The sequence below is a fragment of the Rhinopithecus roxellana genome, chromosome 3 (genome assembly GCF_007565055.1).
Source record: "Rhinopithecus roxellana isolate Shanxi Qingling chromosome 3, ASM756505v1, whole genome shotgun sequence".
Taxonomy (NCBI): domain Eukaryota; kingdom Metazoa; phylum Chordata; class Mammalia; order Primates; family Cercopithecidae; genus Rhinopithecus; species Rhinopithecus roxellana.
In genome coordinates, this window is record NC_044551.1 from 95,800,371 (window position 1) to 95,826,680 (window position 26,310).

General features: G+C 40.8%; 1 protein-coding gene across 1 annotated transcript in view; it reads right to left on the reverse strand.

The window, feature by feature from the left end:
• The window catches only part of DNAH5 (dynein axonemal heavy chain 5), a 253,279-nt gene that overhangs the window by 126,476 nt on the left and 100,493 nt on the right, over positions 1-26,310 (reverse strand). Inside the window, exons 33-41 of the mRNA XM_030927396.1 lie at positions 24,314-24,526; positions 23,399-23,623; positions 21,542-21,714; positions 12,083-12,261; positions 11,507-11,694; positions 10,986-11,180; positions 5,060-5,194; positions 4,122-4,229; positions 1,176-1,329 (exon numbers count right to left, since the gene is read on the reverse strand). Of these exons, the coding sequence (XP_030783256.1) occupies positions 1,176-1,329; positions 4,122-4,229; positions 5,060-5,194; positions 10,986-11,180; positions 11,507-11,694; positions 12,083-12,261; positions 21,542-21,714; positions 23,399-23,623; positions 24,314-24,526 (1,570 nt within the window). The remainder of the gene's footprint in view (positions 1-1,175; positions 1,330-4,121; positions 4,230-5,059; positions 5,195-10,985; positions 11,181-11,506; positions 11,695-12,082; positions 12,262-21,541; positions 21,715-23,398; positions 23,624-24,313; positions 24,527-26,310) is intronic.

A 26,310-nucleotide genomic window follows, 5' to 3' on the forward strand; every position in this document is an offset into this window, starting at 1 on the left:
ATTTGAGAGAAAGAACACAATCATTTAAAAACATAAAAATCCCAAAACAGAATCTTAATAGCATACATGAAAGACCATGTGATAAGTACTGTAGGTTGGAGTGGCCAGTTTTGGTAGAGGTAGGTGTTAGCTGAGAACACACTGTATCTCAGTCTGAGGACTGCCTGGTAGAGTCCTGAGAGACAGAATTCACTTCCTTCAATAACTGAGGAAACAAAGACCAAATCCAACACGTACAGGGGCCCACAGTAAATACTGTCAATCCTCAGCAACCACCAACAATGTCCCAGTGTTGCATCAGTAGCAGTGCACTGAGGTTCCAGGAACTGCCTGAAAGCCCACCCAGGTACCTCTTTGCTGGGTGGGCTTTCAGGCAGCTCCTGGAATCTCAATGCACTGCTATGTATTTTGCATTCCAACAGCCAAGGCTCTGTGACATTTTGGAATGTCTACGGAATGCCAATGTTTTTAGAAAAAGAGTCATCAATGTCTGATCGGAACTAGAGAATACAAGAATAATCATGAACATGGTAATGTCCATTATCCTTAGATGACTTTAGATGTAAGGCTTAGGGACATCTGGAAATGAAATGCATTTATTTAACTTCACTAAAACAAATCTGATTCCAAATGGGAAGGTAATTTATGATTGGGATTGGGATGACTTCGGCACATAGAACATTAAGAACGTAAGAGGTGGGTTTGGAATTATTTTCTACTTATTGGGAGACAGTGTGTTGTATTTTGTGTTTACTGGGAAATGGCATGGTATGTTGGGAAAACTGGGCTTTTTTAAAGCACGCCCTGACCTTAACTCTGAGTCCCAACACTTGCCATCTTCGTGACCTTGGGCGTTTTTGAATTTCAGCCTTGATTTTCATACAAAATAGGGATAATAATAACCACCTCTCAAGATCATTGTGAAAGTCAAATTACATAACATACGTAAAACATACAGTGCAGTGCATAACGTCATCTAAAAATGGGGTTTTTTTTCCTCTCTGGTCCATTAATGTAATATGTTATCTCTAAAATGTTCCCAATAATTAATAAAGCAGTATTTCCTCCTATAAAAATATATTATTGTATCTGCCTTTGCATACCTCGTGGGCATTCAAATGTGTCACCACTATTTAAATGGGCCACCCCAGGCACTGACCTTGGCTGCTCCGTACCTGTCATGGCTCTCATCAACGTGTGGATGCAGGTGGTCTTCCCAGCCCCACTGGGCCCCAGGGTCATCATCCCATGCCGCACCCTCTGCGTTTCGAATAGCTGGATGACCTTCAGTTTCCAAGGAGGATGGTTGATCAAACCGGCTTCTTCAACCTGAAAACATAAGAGAATCCCCACACTGAAACACAACAATGACAGCCGGGTGCAGTGGCTCACGGCTGTAATCCCAGCACTTTGGGAGGCCGAGGCGGGCAGATCACAAGGTCAGGAGTTCAAGACCAGCCAGGCCAACATGGCGAAACCCCATCTCGACTAAAAAAATACAAAAATTAGCCTGGCATGGTGGCGTGAGCCTGTAATCCCAGCTACTCAGGAGGCTGAGGCAGAAGAATTGCTTGAACCCAGGAGGTGGAGGTTGCAGTGAGCCAAGATCACACCACTGCACTCCAGCCTGGGCAACAGAGCAAGACTCCCTCTCAAAAAAAAAAAAAAAAAAAGAAACACATCAATGACAATCTCAATTTACCATTGTGCTACAAACAACAAACAAACAAACAAACACACACACAGACATGGGGAGGAAGGAGGAGGATTTACTTTTTAATGAGTACACAGTTTCAATTTGGGATGATAAAAAAGGTTCTGAAGATGGATGGTGGTGGTAATACTTGCTCAACAATGTTAATTCTTCTTAAAAAGGAATAAAATGTAAATTTTATGTTGTATTTTTACCATAAAAAATACATTGCATGAAAAATACTTATTTACATAGACAAATATCTGGCTGAATGTAGTGAAGATGTTATCCCAAACTAATAAGAAATATCCGCATTTATCTTTGGGAATTGAAAACATTTATATAAATATTCTATTGAATGAATATCTGAGGAGCAACTTAAAAATAAAGACTCAAATGGCAAAATGTATTTTAAATGTTTAATTTAAAAGGTGATACTTCTAACTAGAAAAATGGATAGCATACTACGTTGATTAAAATTCCATATAAATTTCAAGCTGTCTTTATATGTCCACTGCAGAGTTTCTATCTATCAATGCATGTATGGAAGTTACTCTGTGCCAAATATTCTTCTAAGATCAATCTTTATAATAACATGATGGAAATCTTTATAATAACATGATGGAAGGGATACTATTAACATCTTCATTTTACAGATAAGGAAATTGAAGCAGAGTGACTAAGCAATTTGCCCAAGATAATTAAGCTTGTGAAACTATGGAATGTATGTTTAAGCCCAAGAAGTTCAAATCCACAGTCCATGCACTTAACCATCATGCTATGCTTGAACTCACAGTACACAATGATTTCAATTTTACTTAAATACTTGTTTATAATAATCGTGTATCACTTTATGCTATGATTTGCTCTTCAAATTTTTATATGCTGCAAATTACTAACGTAAGTCATCATATTAATTACTTAATGCTTAGCTTTTTTATGTTTTTAATTTTTTTTAAAGATAGAGTCTCATTCTGTCACCACATGTTGGAGTGCAGTGGCGCGATCACAGCTCACTGCAGCCTCAAAGTCCCAGGCTCAGGTGATCCTCCTGCCTCAGTTGCGTGAGTAGTTGGGACTATAGGCATGCACCACTGCACCAGACTAATTTTTTAATTTATTTGTAGAGACGAGATCTCACTATGTTGCTCAGGCTGGCTTCAAGTAATCCCCCAACATTGGCCTATCAAAGCACTGGGACTATTGGCACAAGCCACCACATCCGGCCCAATACTTAGCTTTTAGCTAGTGTTAAAATTAGTTTAGCCAAAAAATGAAGAAACCACTTGCAGACAAATTATCACTCTTGCCTGATCAGGAAATTTAGACATTTATATACCACATTTTCAAAGCAAAATATACACTAAGTACTGTTACATTTGATTTCCTTGTTTTGTTTTGTTTTGTTTTGTTTGTTTTTGAGACAGAGTCTCCCTCTGTCACTCAGGCTGGAGTGCAGTGGTGCCATCACTGCCCACTGCAGCTCGGCCTCCCAGGTTCAAGTGATCCTCCCACCTCAGCATCCAGAGTAGATGGGCCTATAGGCACATGCCACCATGCCCGACTAATTTTTTGGATTTTTGGTAGAGACAGGGTTTCACCATGTTGCCCAGACTGGTCTCAAACTCCTGGGCTCAAGTGATCCATCCACCTTGGCCTCCCAGCGTGCAGGGATTACAGGCATGAGCCACCACACCTGGCCACATTTGATTTTTATTACAAATATTTTCAGGGAATTGAAGTGCAATTTATAAATATGAGCTAATCACCACTTCTATAAAACATTTTTTTCCAAACTCTTCTTCATAGAAAAAGAAATTGAGGCATAAGGTTTACATAATTAATTTCCACTCCCAGGAAGACTATAAAAAGTTGAAGCTGCACCAAGTACCATGGGAAGTCCAGACACAACCTGATATACATAGTGTGGTGGGTTCCCCCACCCTACCCACCACATCCCACTGCCAGAGTCTCAGCAAGAAGCCACAAGTACTGAGGAAAGAGAAGCCACATGAGATCACTGCAAATAACATGCAGAGGCAGGAATCCAACAATCAGGCAACACAGCCAACACCAGGGCAGAGCCAAGCTAAGCCAAGCTCCAGAGAGGCAACCAGATGAGCCCCATCCACACCCTGCTGACCAATCACATTTCATTTCTGAATCTGGTGTGGAATAGTTTCCACCAATAACAGGGCTACTCGCACATCACTAGCTGACACGTGGCTGTGCAATGGTAGGAGACCCAGGGCAGGGGGAGTTTGACCCGTGGTGTGCATTGGCCTCCCTTAAAACAGCAGTGTTAGCCTCACTGTTGTTATTTTTGCTGCTCAGAGTGCACAGGTTGGAGCCACAGCAGCCCCACTTTATTCCCATTAAATTCAGATGAAACAGACACCAGCCCCCGATGCCCTGTGAAGCATAGTACCTGTCTACTGATTGCTGCTTCCAGTTCAGGGTAGCCTGCCTTGTCCAGAAGAATATTTGGAAAGAGATCTTCAATCAAACTCAAAAACAAGGGTACATCCTCATCAATCTAAAAAAGAAAAGAATGGGAAATCAGACCAATTATTCTGGCACAAACATAGCAACATGCAGATAAACTGGAAATGCCCAACACAGTCCAGGTTATTGCAATGTAACCACTAACAAATAACATATCACCTTTATTGAAGTTAAGTAACATTTTCCTCATCTTTCCCATAAATTTAAAAAAAAAATTAAAGAGGAAGAGAACAGGGAGAAAGGAAAGAAATGGAAGGAAAGACAATACTGTCTATGTGACAATCTTTCCATAAAATAGTTAGTTTTGGGGAATACCATATAGTCCACAATTTCTAATTTAAACTTAAAAGAATTTTTAAATTAGAAATTAATAGCAGGTTTGTGAATTGGAATTTAGTGTATACTTTCAATTTAAAATAAAAATCTATTATTTTGTCACCCTTTACATAGATCCACGGATAGTAGGCATTGATTATCAGTCTCTATTGTGAAATAGTAGTCTGAAACTATCACACACTTGTAGAATTTACACATCATTTCCTACCAGGCTCTACCAGACTCCAAACGTGAGATTTTAGTTCTAAAACACAAAAATGATTCAAGGTATTTGGCATCTTAACATGTGTATTTTATTTTAATCCATTTCAATTTGACTGGAATAGGCACATTTCAGAGTGGATAGGAGTCATTACCCCAAAAAATGTCTAAAAAGTATAATTTAAAGTGATGCTCTCCAGCACTTTATCTGACAATTAGGCATTTTAAATGAGCTTTTTAAATAAATATTTTGAAGTCTCATATATGGGCAGTTAGTTGAACTGATATTCAAGTAGGTGGAACATTTCCATCTGTGAGTGTTACCAGTTTAGAAAGATTCATGTCCCGCAGTACACGCATGACAATCGTAGACTCCGTATCCATTGGATTGGCTCTTTTCGCTGCTCCCAAGGTCCGAAGAACCGACAGAATGTTACGCAGGCCAAAGTCATAATGAACCTAGAGAATGTGAGATACACTGGGCTTCTTTTCAACATTAAAATACTTGCAGAAGCCACATGAATCTGACAGAAATTATATTCACAATAATGAATAAATGCTGGTTTTCCTTCAGAAAATGCATACACACAATGGGGTAAAAGATTTCTATATAGATGTACTTTTTGAGCAAATAGGGAATATCCCAAAGAGTCCTCCCATGTGCCATCATTAGCTTAGGCCCTTAGATCAGAACTAGCAGCTATAGCTTGACAGGGAAAAAGGAATAAATTTCTTCTTGGAGTACAGACATCCCTTTGAGTTTATTCTTAATCAATCATACATAAGGAAATTTGCTCATCTCTCTAAAGTTAAAATTCAGAACCAGAATTAAACTGGGACTGCACTCATGACTGTCATATACATAGAGATATATGTGCCTTTTTCATGGTAAGTAAGAAGACAGGAGAATTGGGGAGAAAAAAAGCAGCTGTGCTTCAGGATTACCTGGAGGAGGAAGGATAAGGACAAATTAGAAAGTCAAGCTCTCAGCTTTGTCATTCCCTTACTGTATATTTATAAAAACTCAATTATGTCAAATTTCCATATATAAAGTGAAAAATCAAAATTTAATTATCCAATCATTGTGGAAAACAGTAAGGTGGTTCCTCAAAAAATTAAAAACAGAACGATATGATCCAGCACTACCAATTCTGGGTATATAGCCAGCCAAAAGAATTGAAAGAATGTGCCAGGCACAGTGGCTCACACCCATAATCCCAGCATTTTGGGAGACCAAGTGGGGCAGATCGCTTAAGGCCACGAGTTCAAGATCAGCCTGGCCAAGATGATGAAACCCCATCTCTACCAAAAAATTACAAAAATTAACCAAGCGTGGTGGTGTGCATCTGTGATCCCAGCTACTCAGGAGGCTGAGGCATGAGAATCACTTAAACCCAGGAAGCAGAGGTTGCAGTGAGCCGAGATTGCACCTGCACTCCAGCCTGGGCAGCAGAGCAAGACTCTGTCTCGCAAATAAATAAATAAATAAATAAATAAATAAATAAATAAATAAATGCAAGCACGGTCTCAAAGAGATACCAGCATATCCATGTTCATAGCAGCACCATTCATGATAGCCAAGAGGTGGAAGCAACCCAAATGTCCATTGACAGATTAATGGATAAACAAAATGTGGTATATATACAAAACAGAATATTATTTAGCCATAAAAAGAAAGGACATCCTGGTCACATGCTAAAACATGAATGAACCTTGAAGACATTATGCTAAGTAAAATATGCCAGTCACAAGAAATCAAATATTATATGATTTCATTTATATGAACTACTGGCAATAGTCAAATTCATAGAAACAGAAAGTAGAATGATGGTTACCAGGGGCTAAGGGAGGAGAAAAAGAGAAGTTGTTGTTTAGTGGGCACAGAGTTTCAGTTTTTCAAGATGAAAAATTTACAGAGATCTATTTCACAACATTGTGAATATACTTAACACTATTGAACTGTACACTTAAAATGGTTAAGATAGTAAATTTAATTTTATATGCTTTTACCACAGTAAAAAAGGTGTATAGGAAAAAACTACAGTTATCTGCTGAGGTAATTGGGAGCAGTATGCCTCACTTAATACTAGTCATTTGGAAGATGGAGCACATAAAAATATTCAAATTGAGTTCCCACCTTCAGGGAATTTAAATTCTAATAAAGATAATAAAATAGAAATATGAATAAAATTGTATAAAAGTAACAATGACTTAAAAGTGTTGGTGAGTAAAATTAATCATGAGAAACTTCCTATCAGAGTTGGACTCAGTTAAATCTGTGGGCATGAAGGCAAAGTCACAGAATGTTCACCAAGAGATCAATATGGGTCCAACTATTTTGCACACATTGATTTATTACATTTCACAATGACTTTGTGAGCACAGGTGGTAGGAGTGAGGGAAGTAATGAAGTGGTAGTGAAGATAAGAGCAGGAGCCAGTGATGTGGGAAGTTTTTCCATTCAAGAAACAGCATGGAAAAAATATTTATTTGAAAGATAAGTGATATGGTTTGACTGTGTCCCCACCCAAATCTCATCTGGAATTGTAGTCCCTATAATCCCCATGTGTCGTGGCAGAAACCAGGTGGAGGTAATTGAATCATGCTGTTCTCATAATAATAAGTGAGTTCTCACAAGATCTGGTGGTTTTATAAGGGGCTTTTCCCCCTCTTTGCTCAGCACTTCTTCCTGATGCCACATGAAGAACATATTTGCTTCCCCTTCTGCCATAATTGTAAGCTTCCTGAGGCCTTCCCAGCCATGCTGAAGTTTGATTCAATTAAACCTCTTTCCTTTATAAACTACCTAGTCTCAGGTATGTCTTTATTAGCAACAGGAGAACAGACTAGTAAATTGGTGCCACATAGAGTGGGGTGCTACCATAAAGATACCTGAAAATGTGAAAGCAACTTTGGAACTGGGTAACAGGCAGAGGTTGGAACAGTTTGGATGGCTCAGAAGAAGACAGTAAAATGTAGGAAAGTTTGGAACTTCCTAGAGACTTGGAAGGCTCAGAAGACAAGAAGATATGAAAATGTTTTCAACTTCCTAGAGACTTGTTGAACGGCTTTGAGCAAAACACTGAGAGTTATATGGACAATGATTTCCAGGTGAGGTGGTCTCAGATAAAGATGGGGAACCTGTTGGGAACAGGAGTAAAGGTCACTGTTACTATACAAAGAGACTGGTGGCATTTTGCCCCTGCCCCAGAGATCTGTGAAACTTTGAACTTGAGAGAAATGATTTAGGGTATCTGGTGGAAGAAATTTCTAAATGTCAAAGCTTTCAAGAGGAAGCAGAGCATAAAAGTTTTGAAAATGTGTGCCTGATGATTCAATGGAAAAGAAAACCCCATTTTCTGGAGGAGAAATTAAGCCAGCTGCATAAATTTGCATAAGTAATGAGGACTTGTATGTTAAACACCAAGACAATGGAGAAAATTTCTCCAGAGCATGTTAGAGACTTTCATGGCAGCCCCTTCCCATCACAGGCCCAGAGGTCTAAGAGGAAAAATGGTTTCCTGGGCCAGGTCCAAGGTCCCCCTGCAGTGTGTAGGCATGGGACTTGGTGCACTGCATCCCAGCCACTCCAGCTGAGGCTAAAAGAAGCCAGCATATAGCTCAGGCCATTGCTTGAGGGGGTGCAAGCCCCAAGCTTTGGCAGCTTCCATGTGGTGCTGGGCCTGCAGGTGTGCAGAATACAAAAACTGAGATTTGGGAACCTCCGCCTAGATTTCAGAGGTTGTATGGAAACACCAAGATGTCCAGGCAGAAGTTTCCTGCAGGGGTGGAGCCCTCATTGAGAACCTCTGCTAGAGCAGTGCAGAAGGGAAACATGGGATTGGAGTCCTCACACAGAGTCCCCACTGGGATACTGCCTAGTGGAGCTGTGAGAAAATGGCCACCATCCTCCAGATGCCAGAATGGTAGCTCCACTGACAGCTTGTACTGTGCACCTAGAAAAGCCACAGACACTCAATATCAGGCCATGAAAGCAGCCAGGAGCGGGGCTGTACCCTGCAAAGCCACAGAGGTGGAGCTGCCCAAGGCTTTAGGAGCCCACCTCTTGCATCAGTATGACCTGGATGTGAGACATGGAGTCAAAGCAGATCATTCTGGAAATTTAAGGTTTAATTACTGCCTTATTGGATTTTGGACTTGCGTTGGGGCCTGTAGCCTCTTTGTTTTGGCCAATTTCTCCCATTTGGAACAGGTGTATTTTTTACCAAATGCCTGTACCCCCATTGTATCTAGGAATTAACTAACTTGCTTTTGATTTTATAGGCTCGTAGGTAGAAGGGACTTGCCTTGTCTCAGATGAGACTTTGGACTTAGACTTTTGAGTTAATGCTGGAATGAGTTAAGACTTTTGGAGATTGTTGGAAGGGCATGACTGTATTGTGAATTGTGAGGACATGAAATCTTGAAGGGGCCAGGGGCAGAATGATATGATTTAGCTGTGTTCCCACCTAAATCTCATCCTGAACTGTAGTTCCCATAATCCCCACATGTCACTGGAGGATCTCAGTGGAAGGTAATTTAATCATGGGCACGGTTACCCTCATGCTGCTCTCATTATAGTGAGTTCTCATGAGATCTGATGGTTTTATAAGGGGCTTTTCCCCCTCTTCGCTCAGCACTTCTCCTTCCTGCCACCACGTGAAGAGGATGTGTTTGCTTCCCCTTCCACCATGATTGTAAGTTTCATGAGGCCTTCCCAGCCATACTGAAGTGTGATTCAATTAAACCTCTTCCCTTTATAAATTACCCAGTCTCAGGTATGTCTTTATTGGCAGCATGAGAATAGACTAATACAATAAGAATGAGTGAGTAAGGGCTCCAATAAGCAGAAGAAACCAAGAATGTTGGAGACAAAATGTTAGGGTCAGACTAACCAGAAAGGCTCAATGGCCAGAGCCAGAAGAATCTGTGTGTGTCTGAACACTCACAGGAAAAGAACTTTTGAGTAGGAATGTAATTAGGTTGAACCTGTGGGTATAAAAAGTATTAAAGATTCAAAGAAGTTTGAAATGGAAGCCTAAGTGATAAGATAGAACAAAGGTTATATATGTTAGGAAGTGTTATTTGTATTATAGTCTTATGTTTACTGCACTGTGTCATTATTTAGCATATATTTTTAGTAATTTTCACTGATATGTACTAAAAAGTTGTGGCGTGATGCCCACCTCCTGGTGGTCATATTCTTATATGATATCACCTTGAGAGTAAGCAGGACCTGTGATTTTCTTCTTCTAACTAATAGAACACAGCAGAGACAACAGGTTGTACATGATTATGTGTGTGTGATTATGTGGTCACGTTAGATTAGACTGTAGCACTCATTTTGCTGAAAACACTTTCCTTGCTGACTTTGAGAAAGTAAGTGATCATGTTGGGGAAACTCATATAGCAAGGAACTATGCACTGCCTGTAGGAACTAAAGATGGCCTCCAGAAAATAGCCAGCAAGAAATCAAAGCCCTCAGTCTTACACCCTCAACTAACAGAATTCCACTAACAACCGAAGTGAGCTCAGAAGTAGATTGTCCCCATTCGAGCATCAGATGAAACCACAGCCCCAGCCAATGCCTTGATTGTAGCCTTGTTAGACACAAACCACAGGACTCATTTCAGCTAACTCCTGACCCACAGACACCATGTAGTAATAAATGTACATTGTTACAAGACACAAAGTTTGTGGTATGATTGTTAGATGACTGTTATGCAGCAATAGATAACTAATGCAGAAGTATATGTTTAATTCCATGACTTTTAACTATGAAACCTCATGATGCCTGAACCTGCAACCCTAAACAGTCAAGGAAACTAGCAAGAAGTCTGCAACATATAAACAAGACAGTTACCAAACCTTGGTCTAATACTCAAGTGAGCTTAGAATTAGGAAGAATAAATCATTGAGAGGTTCCTACAAATAATGAAAACACATAACACACATGACAATGAATCTATAAGTGGTATAAACAGCCAATGTTAATATCCATAAATCTTTGGCTCTTAAACCAGTGCACATAATATTCACTTCATTTCTATGCTGTAAATATTAATTTATTTAAATATACTTCTTAATAAAACTATGCACATAAAATTTTTTGTAGTAATATACCTTTCTACTTAGCATCAATAAAATCCTTTGTCAACAAGCCTACTCTAATATTTCTCAAAATGAGAACATTCTGCTGAATAGAAAAATGACACATGCCTAAGTGCATAAGACCTCCAAGATGACACACCTGCTTAGAAAGCTGCTCCTCACACAGTTTGTAGAGCATGAAAAACTTCCTGGCCAAAACAACATTGTCAATGAAGCCACAACTAGCCAACTTCACCCTTATGATAATCTGACGGTCAGGCACCATCATGGCCACTGAGCGGAAACTAATCTTCAAGTTTTCAGGGAGTTCCTGCCGTCCGGCATAGCCAGGATTCTAAACAGAAAATAAAGTCCAAGGATGAATGATGCAATCAAGCACAAGTCAGCATGATATTAAAAGATTCACTATGTACATACAAGTCTGGAATGACAATCAGGGAACTCATTTACATATCTCACTCTCCTTTTACCTGGACAGGCCAAATCATGAGTTATTCATATGATCATTGCTTAACACCAAAGGGTTTTCAACAGGAGGTAAAGTTACAATCCCAATTTCCATTCAGGAAAATAGATAAATAGATGACATATGACCAGGGAGATGCATGAAAATTGTGATAAGAAGGCTGAAATTCAGTAGCTTTTCTAGCCACTCCTTACCATGGTTAAGAAAAGCCCAAATTCAGGGTTCATAGTCACATTATCTCCATCAGTAAAAACAAAAGACTTTTTGTGCTCCTTTTTACATGTCAGAATAATGGAAATTTGCTGGGCTGCAACCGAGAGAACTGGTAGATCAATACGGTTAAATTCGTCAAAACAACCCCAGGATCCAGACTGTGCCAGTCCTTAGAAAGGAAATTAAATGAAAAATCCAATTAGTATATAATTTTGGAAAACCAAGAAAAAGGATATTATGTAGCTGCCAAAATGAGCCAGATGTAAGTTCATTCAAAAGAAAAGTGGAACAAATAGATCTATGCATCAAGTGACCCAAAGCAGCTCACAATTTGGCACTTTACCTGTAAACACCCAAGCTGCAGTGATAAAGGAACATCAAAAAAAGGCAGGAGATAGTAACATTTGGTCTACCCAACCTGGCAGGATTGAAGATTTTCCAAAAATTTTACAAAGTTGAAAATGATTCTAAAATGTGGCCAATTGTTGAAACAAATTTTAGCAAAATATTCCATCTTGGCTGAAATTTCTCACCAAATTAAAAAATATAACCCATACCTTTAAAAATCCGTCCAAGTCCTCGGAAATCCATCTGGTCTGAACAATTGAAAACCACGACGTATTTCCCTAGGCATCGTCCCATGTCTTTAGTGGTTTCTGTTTTGCCTGTGCCTGCAGGTCCAGCAGGGGCTCCTCCCATGCTCATTCCCAGAGCTTGAGCCAGCGTGATGTAACATCTGCATGGGTAGAAACATCACTAGAACCAGTCCCCAGGCACCTGGAAATACTTCTGAGACATCACAGTGACATGAAACGCACACAAAATTAAAAACCAGAAGGCCATTGTCCCTATCTAACATTTCGAATACAACATCCTAAAACACTAATCCTTACCAATGTTAACACATGTTGAGGAAAAGGAGGGGGTAGTCTATGATCAACTAAGTTTAAAAACTCCTTAAAAGGTTAAACAGCTTTCTTTACTGATGAATTTTTCAGGCTTTCTTATGATAATATACAGAGAGAATCTCCAGGTATAAAAATAATACATTGCATTTCCAAAATGTATTTGGCAACACTTTTCCAGAGATCTATCCCCATCTAAAAAATATGTATATATATAAATATGTATATATAAATATATATATTTCTGTGAAACAGATCAGGATCCTTTTAAATAGATTAATCCCCTTTGAATCTAAGAGTTGGCCATTTGATGTAGTTGGGATTTAAAACACACATTGCTAAATAATCACATCTTGAATCTATTTCTGTGAGTAACTACTAAACTTGCACATGCTTTCAATTGCATCTTACTATATGAGATTAACAAATAAAAGATTTGGTGAGAGAATACAAGAATGCCTGCAAACAAAAATTTTTCACCTGATAGCTTGCAGATGAATTACTTGTTTGCCAGCACCACCTGGTGTTACCAAAGGAGACAGATTATAAAGTGGTGCCATGTAGTGTTTTCTTATGGCCAAACTATAAAGCATTCATCTGGACTTGAAAAAGACTTCCAAGGAAATGAAGTGACTATCCAGCTTGAGCAGTGGAAATGAACACTGAGTGCACCAGCTGGGGGTGGTTCCAGGTTCTCAATGTTATTGGAAACGAGTGCTATAAAGGCAAGTAAATGACTCAGCCCTTAATGTATGCACAGCCTGGATACAGAGGAGAAGACCCAGGCATGAAATCAGGAGGATGCCTGCTCTCACTTTGATTCTGCCTTTTAACCCAAGGTCTTATTTCTCCTGTTGCATTTTTGCCATCCCTTCCAGAGCAGAGTCTGTAACAACAATAGACACCACAGTGTGTTCCATAAACATCATCTTGTTTCATCCCCAGAGAACTCTGGAAGGAAGCTTCTGTTCCTTTCCCCCATTGCACAGAGAGGAGGAAAAAGGCTCACAGAGACTGAGTGACTTTTCTCAGGACTGCGGCAGGAGAACTGAGACAAGCCAAGTCCTCTCACTTTCCAGCTCTGAGACAAGCCCACGCTATCCGGGAAAGAAAAATAACTAATGGGCACTAGGCTTGATACCTGGGCGATGAAATAAACTATACAACAAACCTCCATGACACAAGTTTACCTATGTAACAAACCTGCACATGCACCCCCGAACTTAAAAATTAAAACCTGAAAAAAAAGATTAAATGAAATACCAAACACATAAAAAGGGAATCCATCTCCATCAACCCTGATCACTCAGCTGCTCTGTTATGCAGACCCTTGTTACAACTGAGATGACTGGATTCATAAACTGAAGAAGTAGCAAGTTGCTTCAAACAGATCAATCCTATTTACATGAAAAGCAGGCGGGCATGTCTGGAGACTTCTCCCTGACTCAGCTAGGTGGGGCTGCAGACCCACTTCTACACCGGCACCCAAACTGCCTTTCGGCGACAAGCATGCATCTGTCAGAGCATCTCCCTGTGTGTCTAGAGAATTCTACATGTGGGTGTACCTCCCTTCTTCCCTCCCTTCTCTGCTTTCCTTTCTAGTCTATCTGTCGGCTATTTTCAAAACCGTTTCCATTCATGAACAGGGTTTGAACTTTACGTGTTTAAGTTGCCTGTGGTCAACTCCATTTTAGTTTTCTACCTTCCAATTAAACTGCTATAAACCCTCTGCGGTCAGGAACTAGGTCTGGTTCACACTTGTACCCTCAACTACTTGCCTAACCCCTGGCACCTTGTACTATATGAACAACATCTGTTGAATAAATGGCTTGCACTGATCCAGCCATACATTCTTTTTTTTTTTTTTTTTTTTGAGATGGAGTCTCACTCTGTCGCCCGGGCTGGAGTGCACTGGCGGGATCCCGGCTCACTGCAAGCTCCGCCTCCCGGGTTTACGCCATTCTCCTGCCTCAGCCTCCCGAGTAGCTGGGATTACAGGTGCCGCCACCTCGCCCGGCTAGTTTTTTGTATTTTTTAGTAGAGATGGGGTTTCACCGTGTTAGCCAGGATGGTCTCGATCTGCTGACCTCGTGATCCGCCCGTCTCGGCCTCCCAAAGTGCTGGGATTACAGGCTTGAGCCACCGCGCCCGGCCCCAGCCATACATTCTTACCTGGTCCCTCCTGTCCCAACAACTACAGGAACTAGAGATGCAGAATGTGACCCTGATGCCAAATGAAAAGCGACCGACCCTGTGACCCAGGGCTCATTAGCACTCGAACTAACCAAATCTATCACCAGCATTCGTCTTAAGTATCCATAGCACTGTCAGTGCGTTTTGTCACAGGTAAACCAGAAGTGGTTTCAACTCCTATTGGTTCTAAACTGCTGAAAAGTTTCCTAAGAAACAATGGTAAATGCATCAGCAGGGTATATTTCTTCCTTGGGAACTTGGTTTAGTTACAGACTCTTTGATTATAGGACATGCTTAAGGAGAAACCAAAGAAAAGGTTGCTAAAGAATGTGTTATCATAGGCCAGGCGCAGTGGCTCATGCCTGTAATCCCAGCACTTTGGGAGGCCAAGGCAGGCGGATCACGAGGTCAGGAGCTCAAGACCAGCCTGGCCAACACGGTGAAATTTCATCTCTACTAAAAATACAAAAATTAGCTGAGTGTGGCGGCACACGCCTGTAATCCAAGCTACTCGGGAGGCTGAGGCAGGAGAATCGCTTGAACCCAGGAGGCAGAGGTTGCAGTGAGCCAAGATCACGCCACTGCACTCCAACCAGGGCAACAGAGTGAGTGAGACTCCTTCCCAAAAAAATTTTTAAAAAGTGTTATCAGCAGTTTTGACAAGCAACAGTGATAGCAAGAATAACAATAATAACAAACATTTGCTGTGTCACGCCCTGTGCTGGGTACTTATGCTGCCTCTAGTCCATGCAATGATACCAAAACAAGGCAATCAGGGAGGTTAGGTGTCTTGCCCAAGACTACACAGCTGCTAGGGACAGAGCTGAGCAGTCAACACTCAAAACTCACAGAACCTGTAATCCCAGCACTTTGGGAGGCCGAGACGGGTGGATCGCGAGGTCAGGAGATCGAGACCATCCTGACTAACACGGCAAAACCCCGTCTCTACTAAAAAATACAAAAAACTAGCCGGGCGAGTTGGCAGGCGCCTGTAGTCCCAGTTACTTGGGAGGCTGAGGCAGGAGAATGGCGTAAACCCGAGAGGCGGAGCTTGCAGTGAGCTGAGATCCGGCCACGGCACTCCAGCCTGGGCGACAGAGCGAGACTCCGTCTCAAAAAAAAAAAAAAAACCTCACAGAAGCTGTGGGAATGTCAGAGAAAGGTACAAGTCTTGTCTACATTTCTTATCAAGCGGATAAGATGCCTCTATCAGCCCTCAATTTCCTCCGACCCTGCTTAAGTGACAGCAGTAGTCAAGACAACTCTAGTCGTCATTAAAAACACTATGAGTTTTGGAGAAAAGCACGGTATGTTATCACATTATAATAGCTATTTTATCATCTGAAATGTCTGCAACTCTGTCCACATGGCATTGAGCTTCCCCGAATCCAGGGAGCTGCCACAGTTGTTAAATTCACAAGTCAGTCAGTGAAGGGTTGATAACATGTCAGTGCCTCCAACATTTGACTTTTTTAAAGTATTAATTTCAACGAGGAGTTTTCCCTTGCAAAAGGGAAGCAAATCTTGCAGGGGAATCTCAGTTACTATCGAAAATTAATAACTCACTTCCCACACAATCAAGTTAGTTAAAGAAAAATAAACAAGTGGGCATTTAGGGTGAAACAGACAAACTTCAGAATCCCTTCACTTACATATTTAAAAATACTTATTTTGCTTTCAAAGTTCTCAGGTTTTTTGACATCAAAAGATATACAAGATAATGAACACAGTGGAAGAATCAAGTTGCAGAAAAGACTGTAAACTATGATACCTATATGTGAAACTGAAAAAGGATTTTGATATCTAAGCATCCACAGTTTTCAGAGGGATAGAAAATAAACTGTTGATCATTTTGAAAAATAGAAAAGTTTTCCCTCCCACACATTCTACTTCACGTTCTTCTGTACCATTTACATTTTTCACCATTAAGATGCAATTTTGGAAATAATCACTTCTTTCATTTATTCAAGAACCATTTACTTAGCATCTGTTTTGTGACAGAACAATTCTAGCAAACACATCACATGAAGCTCATGCACCAAGGATCTTTCATTCTAAAAAAAATAATAAAAATAAAAGATTATTTAAAAATAGGAAACAGGGAAAATGAAGCTGGGTAAGAGGGTTATGGGATTTGGAGATTGTGGGAGGTCGGGAGACCCCTGAGGTGACTCTCTAGCAGAGGCCTGAAGGAAGAAGGAAGCAAAATATGCCACTATTGAAGGGAAAGGGTTTCAGGCTAAGTGTGTAACAAGTGCAAAGGCCCTGAGGCAGGACTGTGCCACAGCTGGTACAGGTGCCACAGCTCGAGCAGGTGGCCCGAGCTGAATGAGGATAGAGAAGCAGAGAAGTAGCAGAGGCCAGATTGTACCATGCCTCACAGGCCCATGTGAGGACGTTGGCTTTTACTTTGCAGGAGCTGGAACCATGGGAGAAGTTTCGGGGCAAAGGATCTGACTTACATTCTGGTGTCTAAACTGAGAACAGACTGTACAGGGACAATGACAGAGGCAGGAAAGTCAGTTAAAACATTATGAGAAGGATCCAGGTCAGAAACTGTGGTGGTCTGGATAAAAATAGTATGATTCCTGTATTCCAGCACTTTGGGAGGCCGAGGAGGGCAGATCACCTGAGGTTAGGAGTTCAAGAACACCCTGGCCAACATGGTGAAACCCTGTCTCTACTAAAAACACAAAAATTAGCCAGGCATGGTGGCGGGCGCCTGTAGTCCCAGCTACTCAGGAGACTAAGGCAGGAGAATCACTTGAACCTGGGAGGATGCAGTGAGCAGAGATTGCACCACTGTGCTCCAGGCTGGGCGACAGAGTGAGACTTCTTCTCAGGAAAAAAAAAAAAAAAGAGTAGTAATGATATAAGAATAATTGTAGGCAGACAGAGAGGGTTAAAAGGAGTCCTTGGTAAGGTTTTTTTCTTTTAATAAAAGCAGCTCCCGAAACATTTCTTTTCTAACAGAAAAGCGGCTTAAAGAGCCAGGCCGGCAAGCTTTGAAATGCAAATGCTGGTGATTAGAAACTGGGTCCATACAACATGGGAATTCCCACCCTCTTCTCCTTGTCACCATGTGCGCCAAGTATCATGGTTCCCTCCAGACAACTCCACGTGTGCAGGAATCATGGCGACCTGTATTTGCATATTAAAAGACTGGGGTGGGAGGGCCAGTTTTCTCGAGGGCTACATGAATGACACACCTGGTCAAACCAATACCCTAAGCCCTATGCAAATCAGACACCGCCTCCTCCAGCCTCCTAAAATAACCGACTATTTTCCCGTTTACATGTTTTTTTTCTCTTCACTCCAAGCACCCCCTCTCTCTGTACCGGGGAGGTTTTTCCTTTTTTCTTGCCTATTAAACTTTCCACTCCTTGAAACCACTGCACGTGTGTCCACGGCGTTTATCTAAACGGCGCAAGACAAAGGACCCTGGTGTTCCTCCAGGCATTGGAGCCATCATAAGGCAAAGGGGTGAATATTGTCACATTCTAGAAGGAACCTGAAAGTAGTGCTGACCAAATTGATGGTAGATTATTGGATAATGAGGTGAGAGAGAAGGAAGGGCTTCCAGCTTACTCCAGGGAGTGCTGGATTGTACTTTTGGAAGGCGATGTATTCACAGGCTTCAGGAGTTCGGACATGGACATCTTTTGCAGGGGCATTATTCTGACTATCACACTTCCCCTCCACCACTCTGATAAAATGGAATGGCCACTTGCTAAAATGAAGATGAAGACAGGAGGACACTTTTGTGAGGCTGATCAAACACACTAAGGTTAAATATCCTGTAAGCATCCAATGGACACGTCACACGGGCAGATAGGTATGTGTGTCTGAAGTTCCGGAGAGAAGTCCTGGTTTGAGGCAGAGTTTGGGGTTTTTAAAGTCATGTGGGATCACCTAAGGAATGAGTAGAGGTAGAGAAGAGAAGAGCCTGGCAGGTCTATGTTTAAAGGTCAAAAAGATGAAGAGGAACCAGTAGGAACAGGTACAAAAGGACAACCAGACCATTAGGAGGAACCAGGTGAGTGCAGTCTCCTGGAAGCCATGTGCTGAAAGTGTATCAAAAAGGAGAGAATGATCAACAGCACCCATGCATCAACAGCACCCATGCAGCTGATTGTTCGAGAAAGATGAGATCCCGGAAACACCACTGGATTTAGCAACAGGTCTGGGTGACTTTCAGGAGAGCTGTTTTATCAGTGATGGGGAAAGTGTGACAAAATAATGGTCCCCCTAAAATACTCATGTTCTAATCTCTGCAACCTGTAAACATCTTACCTTCCACAGCTAAAGGGACTTTGCAGATGTCATTAATGTTAAGGACCTTGAGAAGGGGGGATTATGTTGGATAATAAAGGGGACTCAACCTAATCTCATGAGTCCTTAGAAGCAGAAGAGATAGGCAGAAGAGTGGGTCAGAGACACGAGACAGAAGAAGGAGGGGGGATTCAAAGCATGGAAGGCACCCGACCCACCACTGCTGGCTTTGAAGATGAGGGAAGAAGTCAGGATCAAGGAAGGTGGTGGCTTTCAGAGGCTGGAACAGCCCTGAGCTGACCTAACACAGTGGGGACCTGGGTCCGCCAACCAGGAGGAAAGGAATTCTGCCAACAGCCTGGAAGAGAGGGCAACAGAACTCAGTCTCCGGGAAGAAATACAGCCCTGCTGACACCTGATTATAAGCCCGTGAGACCTGCATCAGACTTCTGATGGACAGAGCTACAAAAAGAACACATTTGTGTTGTTCAGCCTTCTAAATTTGTGGCAATTCTTTACGGCAGCAATAGAAAATTAGCAGAGAGCCTGAATGAAGTGAGTTGAAGAAAAACAAGGTGGAGAGAAACTGCGCTTTTGAGGGGTTTTGAAGGGAGCATGGAGCGGGAAGGAAACCGGGGCAATCATGGTAGGGTTTGCTGTGTGGAAGCAATCACAGCATGTTTGTGTGTTGATGAAAAGGATTCAGTAGAAAGTGAAAATGGATGATGCTTCCAGAGAAGAAATCCTGGGGTCAGTGGAGGTGTTGGCTTTGGATGGCGAACCTGGAGAGAAAGCAGCTGCATGAGAACAGTCACCCAGGTTAATGCACATGGTGGTGGAGATGAACACTTCTATATTCTCAAAAAAGACAAGAAATAAGGCCTTTGGTGGAGACAGAGGAAGACAAGGAAGTGCTGGAGGCTTGAAAGGCAGGAGACATAAAATAACCACATAAGCATTTTATAAGAAATTCCTATTTGGGAACTCCACTTTTTTTTTTTGAGACAGAGTTTTGCTCTGTCACCCAGGCTGGAGTACAGTGCCTTGATCTTGCCTCACTGCAACCTCCACCTCCCGGGTTCAAGCGATTCTCCTGCCTCAGCCTCCCGAGTAGCCAGGACTATGGGCACACACCACCACACCTGGCTAATTTTTTGTATTTTTAGTAGAGACGAGGTTTCACCATGTTAGCCAGGATGGTCCCCATCTCCTGACCTTGTGAGCCGCCTGCCTCGGCCTCCCAAAGTGCTGGGATTTCAAGCATGAGCGACGGCGCCTGGCCTACTTTTTAAATGAACATTATTTTTAACGGACAAATCATCATTGTATATAATTACGGGACACAATGTAATGTTATGTTATATGGGTACAATATGGAATGATTAATGGAAGCCGTTTGACCATAATGAGCATTCAGGGCATCCCTGAAGCTAAAATAAACAATGTAGTTGATACTACAAGGTTCAAATTAGACTAAGCAAATCACAGAATATTAGCCCTGCAAGCACCCTTAGAGACAATGTAGCTCAAGGGTCCCCAAACCCCAGGCCACAGACCAGTATTAGAGCTGAATGAGGACAGAGTATTGGTCCATGGTCCATTAGGAACCGGGCCACAGAGCAGGAGGTGGGCGGTGGGCGGTGGGCAAGTGAGAGAAGCTTCTTCTGTATTTACAGCCACTCCCCATGGCTCACATTACCGCCTGAGCTCTGCCTCCTGTCGTATCAGTGGCAGTATTAGATTCTCACAGGAGCACAGCCTTTATTGTGAACTGCACATGAACCCTATTGCGAACTGTGCGTGTGAGGGATCTAGGTCGCTTGCTCCTTACAAGAATCTAATGCCTGATGATCTGTCACTGTCGCCCATCACCTCCAGATGGGACTATCCAGTTACAGAAAAACACACTCAGGGCTCCCATGAATCTAAATTATAGTGAATTATATAATTATTTCATTATCTATTACAATGTAATAATAGAAATAAAGTGCACAATAAATGGAATGCACTTGAATCATCCCAAAACCGTCACCCACCCCCTCGTCCGTAGAAAAATTGTCTTCCACGAAACCAGTCCCTGGTGCCAGAAAGGTTGAGGACTGCTGGCTTAGCTCATCTTACAAATGAGGAGACTGAGTCTAGGGAGGTTGCAGTGGCAGGTGCCACTAACACAACTCGTAAATAGCAGGCCAAGGGAAGAGTTAACACTCTGGAGGCCTTGCCAGTGGTCTCTCCCCACTTTTACCTGCACTGATACTCAATTTCTTTCCTGCTTAAAAAAAAAAAAAGGAAAATCTTAATTGTCTTTTAGTAAGAACAACAGATACTCAAGCAGCCCCCCAAGACCCACTGTGATTTGCACCTGACCACATACAGTGATTAATTCCCTTTCTTGCCCATTCTGTGTCCACACAGTGTTTACACATTTAAACTCTGCCTCTAGAAGACTGAAGGCAGAGGAAGCAAGGTCAGTGTCAGTCACAAACCTAAATCCCATGTGAAGACACAGGTGTAAAGCTAAAAATACTAAATTTCAAAGGTTTTAGTATAAAAGAGTCTATAAACCCTAAGAGAATTTAAGTAAAAATCCCCTGAGCAACTCGAGAGAATAAAAACGGTAGGGGATGGGGAGAAGGGCTCCATCACCTGTCTGTAAGTGGAGTTATGACAAGCCTGTCAGTGCAGCCTAAAAATTCATTCTGGTATATGAAAGCCACATCTGTGATGTGAATCATCATCTTGTCAGAATCTTCGTTAAAGTAAAATCTGCACTGTTTCAGCCACTCAAAGTCCATAGGACTCTTGATATGCATATGACACTGAAATTCAAAAGGTATATGTTAGAGCTGTGATGAGAATCACTCATTAAATATACACATTAGCATTCATGTAGATCATAAAGTGAAATAAATGGAACTCGTAGACAATCCAACTATTTCAGAGGTGTCAACTATATCACCAGCCAACCATTCATCTATTGATGAGTAAAAAAAAGAAACTTTGGAAGATATGGGAATAAGAAAACTCAAGAGAAACCCCTAATTATGCCCCTCCAATTTGAGTGGCTTTACATATTTTAATAATAAGATATTCATTTCTTAAATTTCACCCTTAAATGCCTAATGCCATAGTCCTAACCATGAAAAAAGTATGTTTTGGCATACGAAGACAGAACTAAACAATCTCATTAGGAAAAAGACATCTCTTAAGACTATAACAAAGTACATTGTTGGGGTTTTTTAATCCAGTAATTATTTTTCTCAAGAATTACATTGGGCCAAAATTTCTAACATCTAAATGACAGGCCATTGCCTGGCAATGCTTTTGTCCAGATTTTTTAGCCAAAATTTTAAGCCAATTTCATCATTTTCTTTGACAAATAAGAAATCTAAAATTAGCCTGAGCCCTTCATTTCTCAGAGAGGCAAGTAGTGTGCTTAACTATTAAGGCAAGAGATTAGCACACAATAGCTTCAATGTGCTACCTTTACTTCCATTACATCAGGACCAATCTTTCATAATTTTTTTTACATAATGTGGTGAGACAAATCCAGAAAATTATTATGAAAATAAGAGCTTTTTGCCTCTTATCTAACGCATTTTACAGTAGACAACAAATTTCACTTCTTTTTATTTCTCATTTTCTATAGCTGCAAAACTCTCTTTTCCCACCCTGTTCTCTCTTTAAAAGCAAAAATGTGTGACACCTGAATGTCAGAAGCTCTATTAGGAAAGGCTATTTGCAATCAATGACATAAAATGTAGCAAAACTTGTTAAGAATGTGATTTTTCGAAAGCCTTAAGGGAAGTCCTAAACAGCTCTACAAGCAATAGTACTAATAATTTTCATAGCAAGAAAGTAGTGATCTTCAATTAATAGGTAAAAAGCAAAAAAGATGTATGAAGGCTTTTCAGATGCTACATGACAATTTTAACATTAAAAATCATCACGTTAAAATATTTTTAATAAAGTCTAATTGCCTCAATAACATCTTAGCATAGATCATCAGAATATGATTTACATTCAGTTAAGACTGAAAGAAAGCTGATAACAAGCTCTGATTATGAACATGATTCTTTGCCAGAGTTTAATCTTTTCCTTGAATTCGATCAAACTAGTTCTACCGGGTAAATAGATAGTGTCTAGAATTTGGGTTTTTTTTTTTTTTTTTTTTTGAGACAGAGTCTCGCTCTGTCGCCCGGGCTGGAGTGCAGTGGCCGGATCTCAGCTCACAGCAAGCTCCGCCTCCCAGGTTTACGCCATTCTCCTGCCTCAGCCTCCCGAGTAGCTGGGATTACAGGCGCCGCCACCTCACCCGGCTAGTTTTTTGTATTTTTTAGTAGAGATGGGGTTTCACCGTGTTAGCCAGGATGGTCTCGATCTGCTGACCTCGTGATCCGCCCGTCTCGGCCTCCCAAAGTCCTGGGATTACAGGCTTGAGCCACCGCGCCCGGCCTGGAATTTGTTTTTCTCTACATGCCACAGCATTTATAAAGAATTTACCAGGTCATCAAAGATATCCCTTTGGTGCACATGAATAGTAATCAGAGTCTCATATTTCACTCGTTCCGTGGAACTCAGCTCCCTCGTGGTGATGTCTATCAATGTATTGAGTAGCTCCAGGAAAGTCTCATTAGTTTTCTGCATGATTTTTTTATCAAACTTGGCATTTCTAAGGGCTTCTTCTGAATCCCGTGTCCATATCATCTGAATTCCTAATAATCCAACCTTATGGAAATAAAAAAGGCTTTATGAATTTGTATGGTATATTTATGTATTTAAATAGAAATTACAACGTGATCAATAGTTGTGATTCTTATGCAAGTGTAAAGCCATGATTACATCAACTTTGATACCTTTTTTCATAACCTATGGAAATTCTATTTCTTATCATTTTAAGTCATTTATGTTAAAGTCACATTTCTCCCTAAATAGATTTTAAGTTGCTTGCAGGCTAAGAATGTCTGAAACTTGCTTTACCCAAACTAGCATAATGTTGAGACAGAGCAGATGCTCACCAAATTTTTATTAATCACAGTAACGAAGAAAACATTGTTTCCTGTATTTTAATGCTGAAATCTATTTTTCATTTTTTTAGTAAAGTGTTCAATCAGTACATTTTCATGATTTTTTTACATTGTTACATCAAAAGATTGAGTAGGAAGGAAACTGTTTTAAGTTAAAGACAATACATCAAATATATCTATAACCCAAATACACATTTAAGTCTATAGATATATGACCATATAATCTGTAGTTAAAAATCTTTAAGGTTAAGTATATTTAATGGGTCCTTATGAAAATCTTAATACTGGTCTAGAGTTAAATTATAGCCGTTTGTGAAGCTTACAATAGGTAATGTCTGAGATTTAAAATGACTATTTTACAAAACATACTTTCCAATTTCAATACACTGACCTGAGCAGGAAAGGATGAAAGAAATTCAATTAGCTGGAAACCTGTTTCTTGAATATTTGCAGCTGCCTGGCGAATCACAAGATGCAATGAGGACTGAGATTCTTCCAAAAGAGAATTAAGCCAAACTTCTACATTGCCCTCTGCCATGACAGGTTTATCCAGTTCAATCATCTCACCCTCTCGAGAGGAAATTGACAGAATTCGATCATAGATCTATGTTAGAAACAAACAAACAAAAAAGCTATAGTCATAAACAAAGTAAAAACTAATTCTTGACTTTGACTTGTCCTTCCCATAGAAAGTAAAGCTACAGATTATAAAATACTGTAAAAGCCAAATATAAACTACTTAAAAACAATTTTTTTAAAAAAGCCATGAAATCTAAAAAGCAATACAAAATCAATTCCAGGCTGGGCACAGTGGCTCACTCCTGTAATCCCAGCACTTTGGGAGGCCATGCCAGGTGGATCACCTGAGGTCCAGAGTTCAAGACCAGCCTGGGCAACATGGTGAAACCCTGGCTCTACTAAAAATACAACAATTAGCTGGGCATGGTGTTGGGGTGCCTGTAATCCCAGCTATTTGAGAGGCTAGGCAGGAGAATCACTTTAACCCAGGAGGCAAAGGTTGCAGTGAACTGAGACTGTGGCATTGCACTCCAGGCTGGGGGACAACAGCGAGACTCCATCGAAAGAAAGAAAAGAAAGAAAAGAAAGAAAGAAGAAGGAGAAGGAAAGGAAAGGAAAGGAAAGGAAAGAAGGAAGGAAGGAAAGGAAAGGAAAGGAAAGGAAAGGAAAGGAAAGAGGAAAGGAAAAAGGAAAGGAAAAAGGAAAGGAAAGGAAAGGAAAGGAAGGAAGGAAAGGAAAGGAAAGGAAAGGAAAGGAGGGGAGGAAGGAAGGAAGGAAAGAAGAAAGGAAGGAAGGAAAAGAAAGGAAGGAAGGAAAGAAAGGAAAGAAAGAAAGAAGAAAGAAAGAGAAAGAAAGAAAGAAAGAAAGAGGGAAAGAAATCAATTCTAAATAAACTATACTGTAAGGGGGAAACTTATTTTCTAAAAGAAATATTTAATACAAATATGATGATTTTAAAAATCTCTAAAGTTTCCCAAATGAAATGAGGCTTCTAAAATTTAAATGTTATACTAAGTCCTCCTAAGCTGTAGACAGAAGTGATCTACCAAAAAGCTAATGGGGCTTCAGTTTCAGGGCCCCTCACACAGACTGTTTTCAAGGCCCTGAATATGAATTTGTATTTATAATTTTACAAGATTTAGCACCCACACAAACAAAATCCGCCCCTGATTGTAGAAACCTTATGGCAGGAGCAACAAAAAACAAAAGCAACACGATCTTAAGAAGCAACTGCTAAGAACAAAGGCTAAAAGTCTGTGGGCATTTAACTAACAAAAGGAAGCCACACAGTAAATACGATACTGAAAGATACTTAAATTATCTTCCATACAACTTGAGACAGTGAGAAGCTTTGCTCTTGGACCAAGATGTCCTAGTGCTGTGGCAGAGGATTTAAGCAAAACATCAGGACGATTTTTCTGATGAATTAAGTCCCTTCTTTCAACCCACACACCCAATAAAACAACAAGAAACATTGATTTTTGAACCACTAAAATCCATCCTGTTTTCCTTCCTCTCTGTCCCCTCTAACAAAGCCTTGTTACAGCTGTTCAGCCTTTTTTATCCTGATTCTGCAATGGCTTCTTACATTGATTTCCTTGCCCCCTTTCATTTCGCCTCCTACACTGAACCAGAGAATGTTTCTGAAACACAGATCAGGTCACTGTCCTGCTTAAATGCCTCCTATGGCTTTTTATCATGTTCGGGATGAAGCAGAATTCCATCATGTGATGCGCTTGGCCTTTGGAATCTTGCCCATCCCCCCTTCTCTCTTTGCTCATGGCTCCCTGTTGTGGGCCCAATTGTGTCTCTCAAAAAGATACACTGAAGTCCTAAGCCCTGACACCTGTGAATGTGACATTATTTGGG